General features: G+C 28.8%; 3 protein-coding genes across 4 annotated transcripts; all 3 read left to right on the top strand.

The window, feature by feature from the left end:
- Nucleotides 1-3,894: 3,894 nt before the first annotated feature.
- On the top strand, nucleotides 3,895-7,553 carry LOC103575288 (fibroin heavy chain). The gene is made up of 2 exons (XM_008555016.3): nucleotides 3,895-4,078; nucleotides 4,161-7,553. The coding sequence occupies exons 1-2, from the start codon at nucleotides 4,036-4,038 to the stop codon at nucleotides 7,136-7,138; spliced, it is 3,021 nt and encodes a 1,006-aa protein (XP_008553238.3). The 5' UTR covers nucleotides 3,895-4,035; the 3' UTR covers nucleotides 7,139-7,553.
- Nucleotides 7,554-8,781: 1,228 nt separating this feature from the next.
- LOC103575289 (odorant receptor 46a-like) lies at nucleotides 8,782-10,442 on the top strand. Its single transcript, XM_014441585.1, has 5 exons — nucleotides 8,782-9,149; nucleotides 9,387-9,782; nucleotides 9,886-10,090; nucleotides 10,166-10,321; nucleotides 10,395-10,442. Exons 1-5 carry the CDS (start codon nucleotides 8,782-8,784, stop codon nucleotides 10,440-10,442), a joined length of 1,173 nt encoding a protein of 390 aa, XP_014297071.1.
- Nucleotides 10,443-11,610: 1,168 nt separating this feature from the next.
- LOC103575259 (upstream stimulatory factor 1) lies at nucleotides 11,611-13,901 on the top strand. 2 transcript variants are annotated; one of them, XM_008554973.2, is made up of 5 exons: nucleotides 11,611-11,752; nucleotides 11,971-12,038; nucleotides 12,134-12,441; nucleotides 12,508-12,678; nucleotides 12,929-13,901. In XM_008554973.2, exons 1-5 carry the CDS (start codon nucleotides 11,712-11,714, stop codon nucleotides 13,124-13,126), a joined length of 786 nt encoding a protein of 261 aa, XP_008553195.1. In that variant the 5' UTR covers nucleotides 11,611-11,711; the 3' UTR covers nucleotides 13,127-13,901. The 2 variants fall into 2 exon arrangements, with proteins under 2 accessions (XP_008553195.1, XP_008553196.1); XM_008554974.2 differs by having other exon boundaries at nucleotides 12,140-12,441.
- Nucleotides 13,902-13,909: the final 8 nt, after the last annotated feature.

Here is a 13,909-nt window from a genome sequence, read left to right on the forward strand (position 1 = left end):
TTAAAAAAATAAAAAATGGACATTTAAAGTTGGCTGGAGGCCTGATTAAATGTTAAAAAAATAAATGAAAAATGTCATTAATTAAATTAGTTGACATTACAAGCAATGAGGCGACTGATATCAAATATATACTTAAATAATATATATATAACGTACATAAAAAAAAAAAAAAAAAAAAAAAAAAAAAAGGCTTTTGTAATAAAATAAATAAAATAATGTAAACAGAAGCCATTAAAAAAAATAAATAACATATAATAAAATAAAATAAAACTAATAGGTCGCCAATTGTGCCAAACTACTTCCAAGGACCTCAATAATATTTTTATTAAAAATCAATTACTTATGTAGTAAAAAAAAGTTTTGTAAAATAAAAAAATATGCTTTAAACGTAACACCGTTAATAAATAAAATAATAAATAATTTATTTGCTGCCTGGAAAATACGTGAATAAACTTGTTGACTCTGTTATTATTAATAAAAATTAATATTTAATGACTATTATTAATTATTATCATAAATAGATGAAAAATTAATTAATTGCAATTTAATTATAAACAATAATTGTTGATGATGCTTTAATACTATATACATGTAAATGTGTTGTACATAAATGTCTCAATCAATTGATGAGGACCTATATTAAAAAAAAAAAAAAAAAAATAATTAATAAAATAACAACTTAATAAAATCAGTTAGATTAAAATAAATGTATGAATGAGTAAACTTAATTGTATAATGATAAAATATAGTAAATGAATAAAAATAATGAAACAAAGCGAATAGTGGGGGAAAAGTGAAAGACACGATTTACAACGGTATCGAGCACTACTTTGGCAAACTATACAATTTTTAAAAATTATAATGTTTCTATTTAATTATTATTATTATTATTATTATTATTATTATTATTATTATTATTATTATTATTATTATTATTATTATTATTATTATTATTATATAAATAAATGAAAGATTTAAAAATTTTATAAATAGACTAACAATAGATAATTATTATTGTGGTTTTAAACGTGTGATCAATGTGCCAAATATTTTTAGAGTTTATGATATTTATTTCAATAGAATTATAACATTATTCATATTATAATTTTAGGTGATTGAGTTTGACATATAAAAATTTTTAAACAATTAAATAAATAATGGAAGAAAGAAAATTTAAGTTAAGTAGTCTTTTAGAATGATAGTACAGAGCAGCATAACGTTTTGTTACCATATACATATAAGAAAAAAATTAATTAATAAAGAGTAAATGTGGAAAAAAAAAAATAGTAAAAAGTTTAAAATACTTCGTGATGATGTATCTTAACATCAAGACTATAAGATGAATGTAGTCAGGTCAATTGTATTTTTATGAATTTGAAAAAAAAATTTTTTATGAAATATTATTATTGTTATTTCTATCCTGATTTACTTGTTTTAAATGTAAATATTTAAAATTTATTTGGTAATATAGCCATATATATTTAATTTATTTATTGTTTTATGATTTTCCAATAGTATATAATAAAAATAAATAATAACAGATGAATTTAGTGAGTGAATTTATTAATTTTTTAGTTGACACGCACAATAATAATGTCACTGATACAATTCGCACTGCTTTGAATATAAGAAAATAAATGAATGATTAATTGCTAATTTAAAATGTTACAAAAAAAATATTGATATACATATAATTAAATAAAACATAAATTAAAACTAAGTGAATGATATATAAATATAGAATATTTTTCTAAGCGGCTAATGTGGGGAGGCAGACATTGTTAATTTATCTGCATATCCGACTATGCCTTATCGCTTTGTGTGTGTTATGTTGTAAGTTAGTAAGAGAAAAATAATAATTATTATTATTTACAAGGAAAAAAATGTTATATAAATAATTAATAAAAACAAAAACAAAAAAAAAAAAAAAATAAAAAAAGAAAAATAAACATGAGACTTATGATAAATGTAAAAATATTATTGATAATAAATCAATCAGTATACAGTTGAGTTATGAGTAATGAGTATAATAAGCTTTATCCATTTTATAAACTATATTATTATAATTCAATAATCGAGTTTTCGCTAAACAGAAAAAAATAAAAACATACTTTATTTTTACAATAGAATTATGTAATATATTGTTCATTGTATTCTTTTAATCAAACACTTATGATTAATTATTATTGAGAATATAATTGTAGCGTATGATCAAGTGAAATTATAAATCAAGTTATGAGAAAACTTTAAATAAATAAATGGTTTTAATAAAAATAAATCAAATTTATGTGTCTATTTCATAGTCTTATTGAGTATTATATAAATGAGAAATGAGTTTAAAACAATTAATCTTTTTATTTACAAATGAGATTGCAATTAGAAAATTTTATTAATATAGTGCTATAGTAATAATAATAATAAAACAAAAATATTCTTAGTTATAAAAAAATTTAATGTTAATAATGTAATGATACATTAATTATTAATATAAATAATATTAACATTTATGGGCATCGGTATATATATCTATATATATATTTATCTTTGTCTTTAAATAATATTGTCCTCATTATAGTTAAACATTCGACATTTATTGCACAATTGTCCAATAATCGACGTCAGCCGTTGATTACGAAATTTAAAAAAAAAAAAAACATAAGTTAATTCCACAATCCCGGTTCATTAGCTACTCTTTTTTGCATAAAAACAACTTACACAGACCTATTAAATACATATATTGCTCGAAATTATTAATTGCGATTAAATTTAATTATAGTTATTTTTTTTTTATTAACTAATTATAATCATTATAAATTAGATAACTAAAGATACGTAATGTCAACTTAAAATCAATTATAACGATCTTATATCAAAATATTGTTCATTTAAATTAATAGGATTATAATTTCACTGAATATTTTAATTTTCGTTAGAAATCCATTAACATTAAAATTATTATTGACTAAGTAACGCCCATTTCTTCTACAAAAAATAAAAAATTTATTGTAAAAGATATTTCAGAAACGAAATTGATTCGAAAAATAAAATTACAAAAGTTTCACAATTTTTTATTAATCGCTGCTGTACAGGATTAATAAAAAATTATTATTTTTTATCTCGTATTTATTTAAAAAAAAAACTTGTGTAAGCAATAACTTTTTCCAACTGTATTAATTTGTAGACCTACAAAAATAACAAAACCTAAAGTGAGAAAAACGGTTAACTAAATTATAATTTTCAATCAATAACAAAACTATTGTTATAAGTGTTATTATACTTGTATAAAATATATATTATACATGGATAATACTAAATTATTAATAATTTAATAAATAAAGAAAAAAAACTTTAATTATTGTAAATCAATAAAATCCTAAAAATTTAGTAATCGATATAATAATTGATTGAACCTTAATCTCAAGTTTTTTTACATTCGTATTAAATAAAAAAAAAAAGAAAAAAACGAAATAGTGTTTCGCGTAACATAAGCAATCTATATAATATAATTGTAATTTTCGAAAATGTAATTACAATTGTATTAAATAGACAATCATGACGACTTTTTTATTCTTTTTTCCGGGGAAAAAAGAATAAAAAAAAAAAAATAAATTATATACAATGGACAGAAGCATACTTGGCACAACATTTCTACACATTAGATACGTTTTTGTAGGATTCTTTATAAATGATAATTGTGAAACAAAATAAAATATATAAAATAAGTCGAAAAAAAAAAAAAAAATGACACCGTTGAGTTTCTCAAAATCAAAAATTTGAATTCGATTACCAGCTCAGTTAATTAAAAAGAATAATAATTACGTGTGTTTTATAAAATAATGTCTGCCATATGTGCAACAGGTTGACAGTCATTGTTTTATCTAAGTGCAAATAATCGGAAAGGTGAAAAAAAGGGGTACAATATTAATTATTCTCGCAAGTATAAAAATGGACGCATCAAGAGTTTGGCACAAGTGTAACTGAAATACGCTGAGTAATCACTTGGAGTTTTTTTAAGAGAATAACAACATTAAAAAAATGAGAGGATACACGTTTATTTTTATGGCTATTACGGCCTTAGGTTTGTAGTGAATAACTTTGTCAAATTATATTATGATTCAAAATATTTATAATATATTTTAATAATATACTTATGATTTCAGTCATATTCGTGACTATTCAAACTACTGCGGCAACTTGTAGCAATGAATGTAAAATATCAAAAGACGATTGTAGGCTCTTGCGACAAATGAGACGATTGAAACACTTGAGAAGTCGTGGAGGTAGCAAATGTCATCATATTAAAAGCTCTGGATCAGATTGTGATTCTGAATCAGGAGACAGTGCTAATTCCCAGGCCGAATCACGGTCACACTCTAGTGCCCACTCTAAGTCTAAGTCAAGATCCGCCGCAAAAAGTAATTCTGGTGCGGAATCTAAGACAAGCTCTCAAACTGGATCGGGATCAACTTCGGGTGGCCAATCTGGAACAAGTACTCGATCATCATCTATGTCCGAATCAGGTGCAGAGGCAGCTGCTGGGTCTGGTTCTAACGCAGCATCTAAATCATCGTCAGGAGCATCGTCTGAATCATCATCTGGATCTGACTCAGGCACAGGAGCTGGTTCTGGCGCAGCATCTGAATCATCGTCTGGAGCATCGTCTGAATCATCATCTGGATCTGACTCAGGCACAGGAGCTGGTTCTGGCGCAGCGTCTGAATCATCGTCTGGAGCATCGTCTGAATCATCATCTGGATCTGACTCAAGCACAGGAGCCGGTTCTGGCGCAGCATCTGAATCATCGTCTGGAGCATCGTCTGAATCATCATCTGGATCTGACTCAAACACAGGAGCTGGTTCTGGCGCAGCATCTGAATCATCGTCTGGAGCATCGTCTGAATCATCATCTGGATCTGACTCAGACACAGGAGCCGGTTCTGGCGCAGAGTCTGAATCATCGTCTGGAGCATCGTCTGAATCATCGTCTGGATCTGACTCAAGCACAGGAGCTGGTTCTGGCGCAGCATCTGAATCATCGTCTGGAGCATCGTCTGAATCATCATCTGGATCTAACTCAAGCACAGGAGCTGGTTCTGGCGCAGCATCTGAATCATCGTCTGGAGCATCGTCTGAATCATCATCTGGATCTGACTCAGACACAGGAGCCGGTTCTGGCGCAGCGTCTGAATCATCGTCTGGAGCATCGTCTGAATCATCATCTGGATCTAACTCAAGCACAGGAGCTGGTTCTGGCGCAGCATCTGAATCATCGTCTGGCGCAGCATCTGAATCATCATCTGGATCTGACTCAGACACAGGAGCCGGTTCTGGCGCAGAATCTGAATCATCGTCTGGAGCATCGTCTGAATCATCATCTGGATCTGACTCAGACACAGGAGCCGGTTCTGGCGCAGCGTCTGAATCATCGTCTGGAGCATCGTCTGAATCATCATCTGGATCTAACTCAAGCACAGGAGCTGGTTCTGGCGCAGCGTCTGAATCATCGTCTGGAGCATCGTCTGAATCATCATCTGGATCTAACTCAAGCACAGGAGCTGGTTCTGGCGCAGCGTCTGAATCATCGTCTGGAGCATCGTCTGAATCATCATCTGGATCTAACTCAAGCACAGGAGCTGGTTCTGGCGCAGAATCTGAATCATCGTCTGGAGCATCGTCTGAATCAGCATCTGGATCTAACTCAAGCACAGGAGCTGGTTCTGGCGCAGCATCTGAATCATCGTCTGGAGCATCGTCTGAATCATCATCTGGATCTGACTCAGACACAGGAGCCGGTTCTGGCGCAGAGTCTGAATCATCGTCTGGAGCATCGTCTGAATCATCGTCTGGATCTGACTCAAGCACAGGAGCTGGTTCTGGCGCAGCATCTGAATCATCGTCTGGAGCATCGTCTGAATCATCATCTGGATCTAACTCAAGCACAGGAGCTGGTTCTGGCGCAGCATCTGAATCATCGTCTGGAGCATCGTCTGAATCATCATCTGGATCTGACTCAGACACAGGAGCCGGTTCTGGCGCAGCGTCTGAATCATCGTCTGGAGCATCGTCTGAATCATCATCTGGATCTAACTCAAGCACAGGAGCCGGTTCTGGCGCAGCGTCTGAATCATCGTCTGGAGCATCGTCTGAATCATCATCTGGATCTAACTCAAGCACAGGAGCTGGTTCTGGCGCAGCATCTGAATCATCGTCTGGCGCAGCATCTGAATCATCATCTGGATCTGACTCAGACACAGGAGCCGGTTCTGGCGCAGAATCTGAATCATCGTCTGGAGCATCGTCTGAATCATCATCTGGATCTGACTCAGACACAGGAGCCGGTTCTGGCGCAGCGTCTGAATCATCGTCTGGAGCATCGTCTGAATCATCATCTGGATCTAACTCAAGCACAGGAGCTGGTTCTGGCGCAGCGTCTGAATCATCGTCTGGAGCATCGTCTGAATCATCATCTGGATCTAACTCAAGCACAGGAGCTGGTTCTGGCGCAGCATCTGAATCATCGTCTGGAGCATCGTCTGAATCATCATCTGGATCTGACTCAGACACAGGAGCCGGTTCTGGCGCAGCATCTGAATCATCGTCTGGAGCATCGTCTGAATCATCATCTGGATCTGGTTCTGGCGCAGCATCTGAATCATCGTCTGGAGCATCGTCTGAATCATCATCTGGATCTGGTTCTGGCGCAGCATCTGAATCATCGTCTGGAGCATCGTCTGAATCATCATCTGGATCTGGTTCTGGCGCAGCATCTGAATCATCGTCTGGAGCATCGTCTGAATCATCATCTGGATCTGACTCAGACACAGGAGCTGGTTCTGGCGCAGAATCTGAATCATCGTCTGGAGCATCGTCTGAATCATCATCTGGATCTAACTCAAGCACAGGAGCTGGTTCTGGCGCAGCGTCTGAATCATCTTCTGGAGCATCGTCTGAATCATCATCTGGATCTAACTCAAGCACAGGAGCTGGTTCTGGCGCAGCATCTGAATCATCATCTGGTTCTTCTTCAAGCTCTAGTGCTGGATCAAATTCTGGAGGAAGGTCGCAATCATCATCTAAGTCCAGTTCTAGGTCATTCTCTCGATCAGGTTCTAGGTCAAGGTCTAGTACAGCAGCATAATAGTTTCAATTAGAAAATTAGTCTACATATACTGTATATTCTTTTAAATATGTTTCAAACATATGATTTATTATTAGAGATGATAAATTGGGAAAAATGTTTTATTGAGTGGAAGTTTTATTATATTTTTTGTCTTCCTGTCTACACTTTTTGTATTTCATGAATCTGTTATTAGTTATTTCCTCATAGTACCCAATAGTGATGAGAACATTCAAATATACAGAGTAAGTTTTGAAAAATTAGAATGTTCCCAATAATAACCTTACTGCATAATTAAATTACCGTCATAATAATTATTGCCATTTCAGGCGTCATTAAAATTTAAATTAAAAATTTTTTGATAAAAAAATAAAAATACATAAAAAAACATTTTTGATTATTCGTTTATTTAAAGAAAAAATGTATTTTTTTTTTGTAAAACAATTGCCCATTTATGTAAAATTTTTTAGTTACGATATGGCAAATTTAGTATTTCGACGCGATTATATGTATTTTGTAGAATATTATAATGTTGGTTATTTAATTTTTACAATATTGTAATTTGATGTTATAAATATAAAAAATTATTTGGAAATTATTTTGTCACAATACTATTATGAGCATATTATTATTACTATTTAATCGGTATATGAAATAAAATTTAATAGTGATTGTTAAAAAAATTGATTTATTGATTGGTTTTTTAAGAAATATTCTTAATTCTGTTGGAAATTATTAATATTACAGTGTATATGAGTATTTTACCTAAATCAAGACTTATTAGTTTTCACTGTTATTCAATAATATTTATAACTCTGTAATAATAAATAATTTAAATTAAAAAAAAAATGTATATATATATATATATTTTTTTTTTATTGCTGTGCCAATATTAATTTTAAAAATCAATTTTTATAATATCATTATATATACACACATTTATATTATTATTAGATGAAAAAAAAATAATCATTATAATTTTTTTATAATAATAAATTTAGTATTGATAAAATATAAACAAACCATTTATATTTTTATACAAGTGGATGATGATTGTTTCACATATAGTCAAAGAGATGATTATTAGATTCCCTAGTGGGAATATTGGTCAATTCTGAAGCAAATCTTGAGCAAGTCAAGGAGATGATGTATTATGTCTATATATACTGTGATTTCAAGATCTCGACTAATGTAGCTACTAGGGTCATATTATTATAGCAACGAAATAAAATATAAAATATCGTGTTGAAAGGTATAACATTTCACTTTGTACTAAGCCGATATAATGGCAATAAGTCAATGACATATGTCTTATCCTTCTCAGAATAGATATATATTATATTATTATACTATTATAATAATTGTCTACCATTATCTTGTTATAATAATTACATTTTAAATTATTAATGGCCAATTATTTTGATTCTTCTCTGAAATGGGCTATAATAAATAATTTATAGGTAATAACCCTACCGGATATAAGATATATATGATACTGCATGAAGCTATACAATAATGACAATTATCGCGTATAAATATTTAATTTGAAGCGACATAGTGGCGACTGTAGACATATCGGGGAAACAATGAAAAAGGAAATAAGGGAAAGCGTATAAGATTCATCCACCCTTATCGGCATCAGTATATACTATTTTATAGATAATATGCACTCCATACTTCCAGGGAGCTTCATTGTCTTACAAGCTATTGGACTTTGGAAACCAACAGAATACAACAACTCACCAATACTTAACTATTACTATAGACTTCGTACATTCATAACATTTTTTTTAATATATTCATTTACAATAACTGGTATTACTGGATTAATTCTAACAACTAAAAATATTAGTGATGTTACAAATGACTGTTTTATTTTACTCTCGATTTTTGCTATTTGTGGTAAAATAGCTAATATTCTATGGAGCCGTAATAAAATTATTTGGATAATAGATACACTTAATAGTGAGCCATGTAAACCGATAAATAATCATGAGATAATTATTCAACAGAAAGTTGATCGTCTTATCTGGTATATTATATTTATATTTATATTCATATTTTAATTCATAATAACACTTAAGTTATAACTTGGTTTGAATAATATTTTTTTTTTTTTTAACTTAAAAATATTAATAAAGTAAGTTGCACTACCTTACCTTAAAAAATTAAAAAAAAAATATTTTTTCATAAACATACATATAACATATACATATACATGCATGTATATGAAAAAAAGTATTAATAAATTTAACTATTTATTTTAAAGGCATAGTACACTTGTTTATGGAATATTAACTGAAATTACAGTATTTATGGTAACGTTCGGTACACTTTTATTACAATTACCTATTGGTACCCTACCATACAATACATATCTACCATGGGATTATTCACACGGTTATTTGTACTGGGTTGCTTATGGTTATCAAATAATAAGTGTCTGTTTGTCGGCTAATTCAGACATAGGTTTTGATACACTTGTTCCTGGATTAATGTTACAAATAACCGCTAAATTAGAAATATTAAAGTATCGTTTTATAAATTTGGTCAATACTCTTAAATTAACCCAGTGGAATGGTGTTAATAATAAGAGTTACAATAATTTTAAAATTGAAAACAAATTAATTGCGGATTACGTCAAGTGCCATCTTATTATACTTAAGTTGAATTTTTTATTTATTTTATTAAAACATAGTTATATCTATCAAGTATCTCATATCAATTCATCCCATTTAGATACATATTTATTTATTTAATAATTACAGATTAGCTGATACAATAAATAAGACATTTGATAAAGTTATATTACTTCAATTTTTTATAAGCTCAATTGTATTGTGTATCAGCGTTTACAATTTAGCATTTTTAAATGTTTTTACAACTGAATTTACTAGTATTATACTTTATCTATGTTGTATGCTAATGGAAATTTTTATTCTTTGTGCAGCTGGTAATCAAGTTACAATAGTGGTAGGTAATGTTTTTGGAGTTATATTTCATTTGTTTTATAAAATTAATTTTTTTTTTTTTTTTTCACTTATTTAGAGTTCAACATTAAGTGACGCTATTTATCATACCGATTGGATTAATTTAGACACATCGACTGTTAAAAGTTTAATGATTATAATGAATCGTGGATTAAAACCAATTATATTTTCAAGTGGGCATATTATTAAAATATCATATGATTCTTTTAAAACGGTATTCAATTTACTAAAAATATTATTTATAAGATAAAATTTGTTTAATGAATATGCTTATTTATTTTTTATAGTTGATTAAACTATCTTACTCATCATACAACGTACTACAAAGAACTTGATAAAGAAATAAAACGAGTATAAGAGTTATATTCAATTTTTTATTTAATAGCAAGTTTTTAGCATTAAAAAATAGTATATTACACACCTAGGGCAGTAAAGTAAGAAATGTTTCAGATTACATGCAGTTGTTGGCCGAGGCTGACAAACATGTGATCCGAGACATTTCCTACTTTACTGCCCTAGGTATGTAATATACTATTATATTATTAATTTTTAAACTTAGAAATATATTTAATAGCTAAATAGATAAGTAAATTGAAAGCCAATTTTAAAAACTTTAATAAAATCCCTACAAGACTCTTTCATTATTTTTTGGAAAAAATTTTTTTTTTAATTTTTAATATACATTAGAAATAAATACAAAAAAAAATGACTTTCTGGTTTTTCAATAAATCAACGCTACTTTGTAAATATCAATAAGGCAAAAAAAAAAATTAAAGCTTAATAAATTTGTTAATAGACCTATGCATTGGTTTTGCTGATAAAATTGTTCCGCTGTTTTCGAGATCAAGGAGCATTCGAAAACTCACGAAAACATTGTTGTGAATACATTTTTTAGTTCGAACATATTATTATATGCCATTGTTTTTGAAAAAAAAATTGTTTTTTACCGCAGGACTATAAAAATTTGTTTTCCTTCAGTATTTTTTATTGTTTTACATCGGAAGAGGCTCGAAAATAATGTGAGAGAATTTAAAAAAAAAAAAAATATTAAGCGATAGACACACAAAGCAGGATGCTCAGACCCAGAGATTTTCCAGATACATGTTCCTATGAAAAAATTTCAGATGATAATCATCACATCATCAGTGTTAAGAATATTTTGCAAAATGAAAAAAAATTTAATTTTTCATTTTTTTCATATACTGCAGATTCTGCATTTCTGCAGATCTTGCAGATAACTGTAATAACTGTAACTGTATAGTTATAACTATTATTGTGCGGTCTGTACGGTTTATTTTACCGACAACACTGACATCTATCTGGTGCTTTCTGAATTAAAAACAATAATTGATATAGAATATATAAAGATAATGATATAAGCCGATGAAAGAGAAGCTGGTACGCTAGTGAAGGGACAAGAAAGAGAGAGAGAGAGAGAGAAAAGTAAAATATAAAAAAAAAATGACGACGACGACGACAACGACGATAGTATATGCGCGCGCTCAAAGTCCCGACATCTTGTGCACCACATGACCTCGTTGCCGTGTCCCGTGACCAGCTCACGTGAATTTCGACAAATTCAAACGTTTTTTAACTAAAAAATAATGGACATTCTTGACAGTCATCTTGATCCACAAGACGTCAGGTAACCTATAAACTCAATATTATTAATAAATAACTTTTTTTTATAATAAAGTTTATTATTTTAACAATCGTATCATTATTCCCGTCAAGGTCATCTGTGTACAGTGCGCACTTATTTCATATAATTTTATTTTGTTTTTTGTTACTATCTATTTATACAGATATAAAATAAATATATTTAATTTTTAATTATTGTTATTGTTATTGTTTTATGAATAGTGGTAATTCAAAAGATGATAATGAAACAAGTATTGTTATTGAAGAAGCTGAAATAGTTGATTGTGATTGTAAGTATCTATTTTATTTATTCAATTTTTTATCATGTTTTTGTTTTTATTTAAAAGCAATAATAATTATGTAAATTTGTGTTGTTTCATCGCTGATGAAGCATTTGATCCTCTAGCAGGAGACGGAGTACCTGATGATGGATTACGTTATCAGGAAGCTCTAGCTTATCGGGTTGTACAAGTTAATGGTAATACTGTTAGCAATGAAATTGAATTACCAGTACAACAGCATGGAAACAATGCTGTCCAAGTATTAACATCACCTATTAATGGACAATTTTATATTGTCGGTGGTACTAATGAGGTATTTACAACTTCCCAAACTTCAAGATCCCTTGCTCCACGTACTACGACACTACAAATTGAAACACCCAGAAATAATAATAATCCTGGACTAAAAAAGGTAAATTTTTTTTTTTTTTTTTTTTTTTTTTTTTGTTATTTATTTATTTATTTATTTATTTATTAGCGTGATGATAAAAGAAGAGCAACACACAATGAAGTTGAACGACGACGTAGAGATAAAATAAATAATTGGATCGCAAAACTTGGTAAAATAATACCTGAGTGTAGTAATAATTCAGGTAATAGTAACGGTAATGGAAGTAGCAGTGAAGGAAAAACAAATTACGAAACCCAGGTAATTTTATTTATTTATTTATTTATTATTTTTTTTTTAAGTTATTACAAATAGTGGATTTAATTTACAGTAATAATAAATCTATAAAAAATAAGTAATCTTGTGCAATAACCTTCACCCTTAAAAATTTACACTAATTAATATCAAACTCATGAAAATTTATTAATTATTCAAATAAATTAAATACATGTATTATTTATCAAAACACTTTAAGAGTGTTTAATTAATAATTTTTTTTTTTTTTTTCTAGAGTAAAGGTGGAATATTGGCAAAAGCATGTGAATATATTGGTGAATTACGTGCTGCAAATCAAGGCCTAGGACAATGTCTACGTGACAATGAAAAATTACGTCAAGAAGTTACGGCACTAAAACAGCTTGTACAAAAATTACAACGTGAAAATGAACAATTACGCAGAGTTAATGTTGTAGTAACAAATACTAATTGAATTAACACCTATTTAAATAGTTATCAGTTAATCGCTAATACATTTCTATTATTAATATTTTTTTTTGTTTTTTTTGTTTTTTTTTTTTTTATTACTATTATTTGCCAGTTCTCTCTTGGAATATATCTCTCTATCTTTTTATTACTGTTTATAATCAGAGTATGATTTTAATTGTAAATGTAAATATTAATATTTAGTCGCCATTATACCGTTTGTTATCGATGATTATTAAGATAATTCGTTTTTTTTTTCTTGTTAATGAATTAAATTTATAAATTATTAGATATATAATTGTACATGGGTAATAGAATTTAATGATATTAAAGAAAAAAAAAAGTGGCAATTTGATAATTTGTTATCGTAGCTTATGCATTATTGTTGGTCAATTAAATAAATTTAAATATATAAATAATATAATTATTATTTCGATGTAATCTCAGACTAAAATAAGGCATGGCTGTGATTTATAAATGCCAAGATAAATGACTATCGCGAAATTATATTTTTTGAAAATAAAGTAATTGTTTTGTTAGATAATTTAATATATTTATCTTATTTTTATTGATAAAATTAAACTAAAACATTAAAATAATTAAATGCTTGCGAAAAAATTTACCAATAGTTATTTAATGAAATAATAATAATAATTAGCAATAATATAAATTTTATCTATCCCATGTACAATTTAAAATAAATAAAATGAAAGACAAAGTAATTAATAATTAAGCTTAAAAAAATTTTCCAGTTATGTAGAAATGTAATATATCGTTAATGTATATACCG

Source organism: Microplitis demolitor, chromosome 5, assembly GCF_026212275.2.
Source record: "Microplitis demolitor isolate Queensland-Clemson2020A chromosome 5, iyMicDemo2.1a, whole genome shotgun sequence".
NCBI lineage: Eukaryota > Metazoa > Arthropoda > Insecta > Hymenoptera > Braconidae > Microplitis > Microplitis demolitor.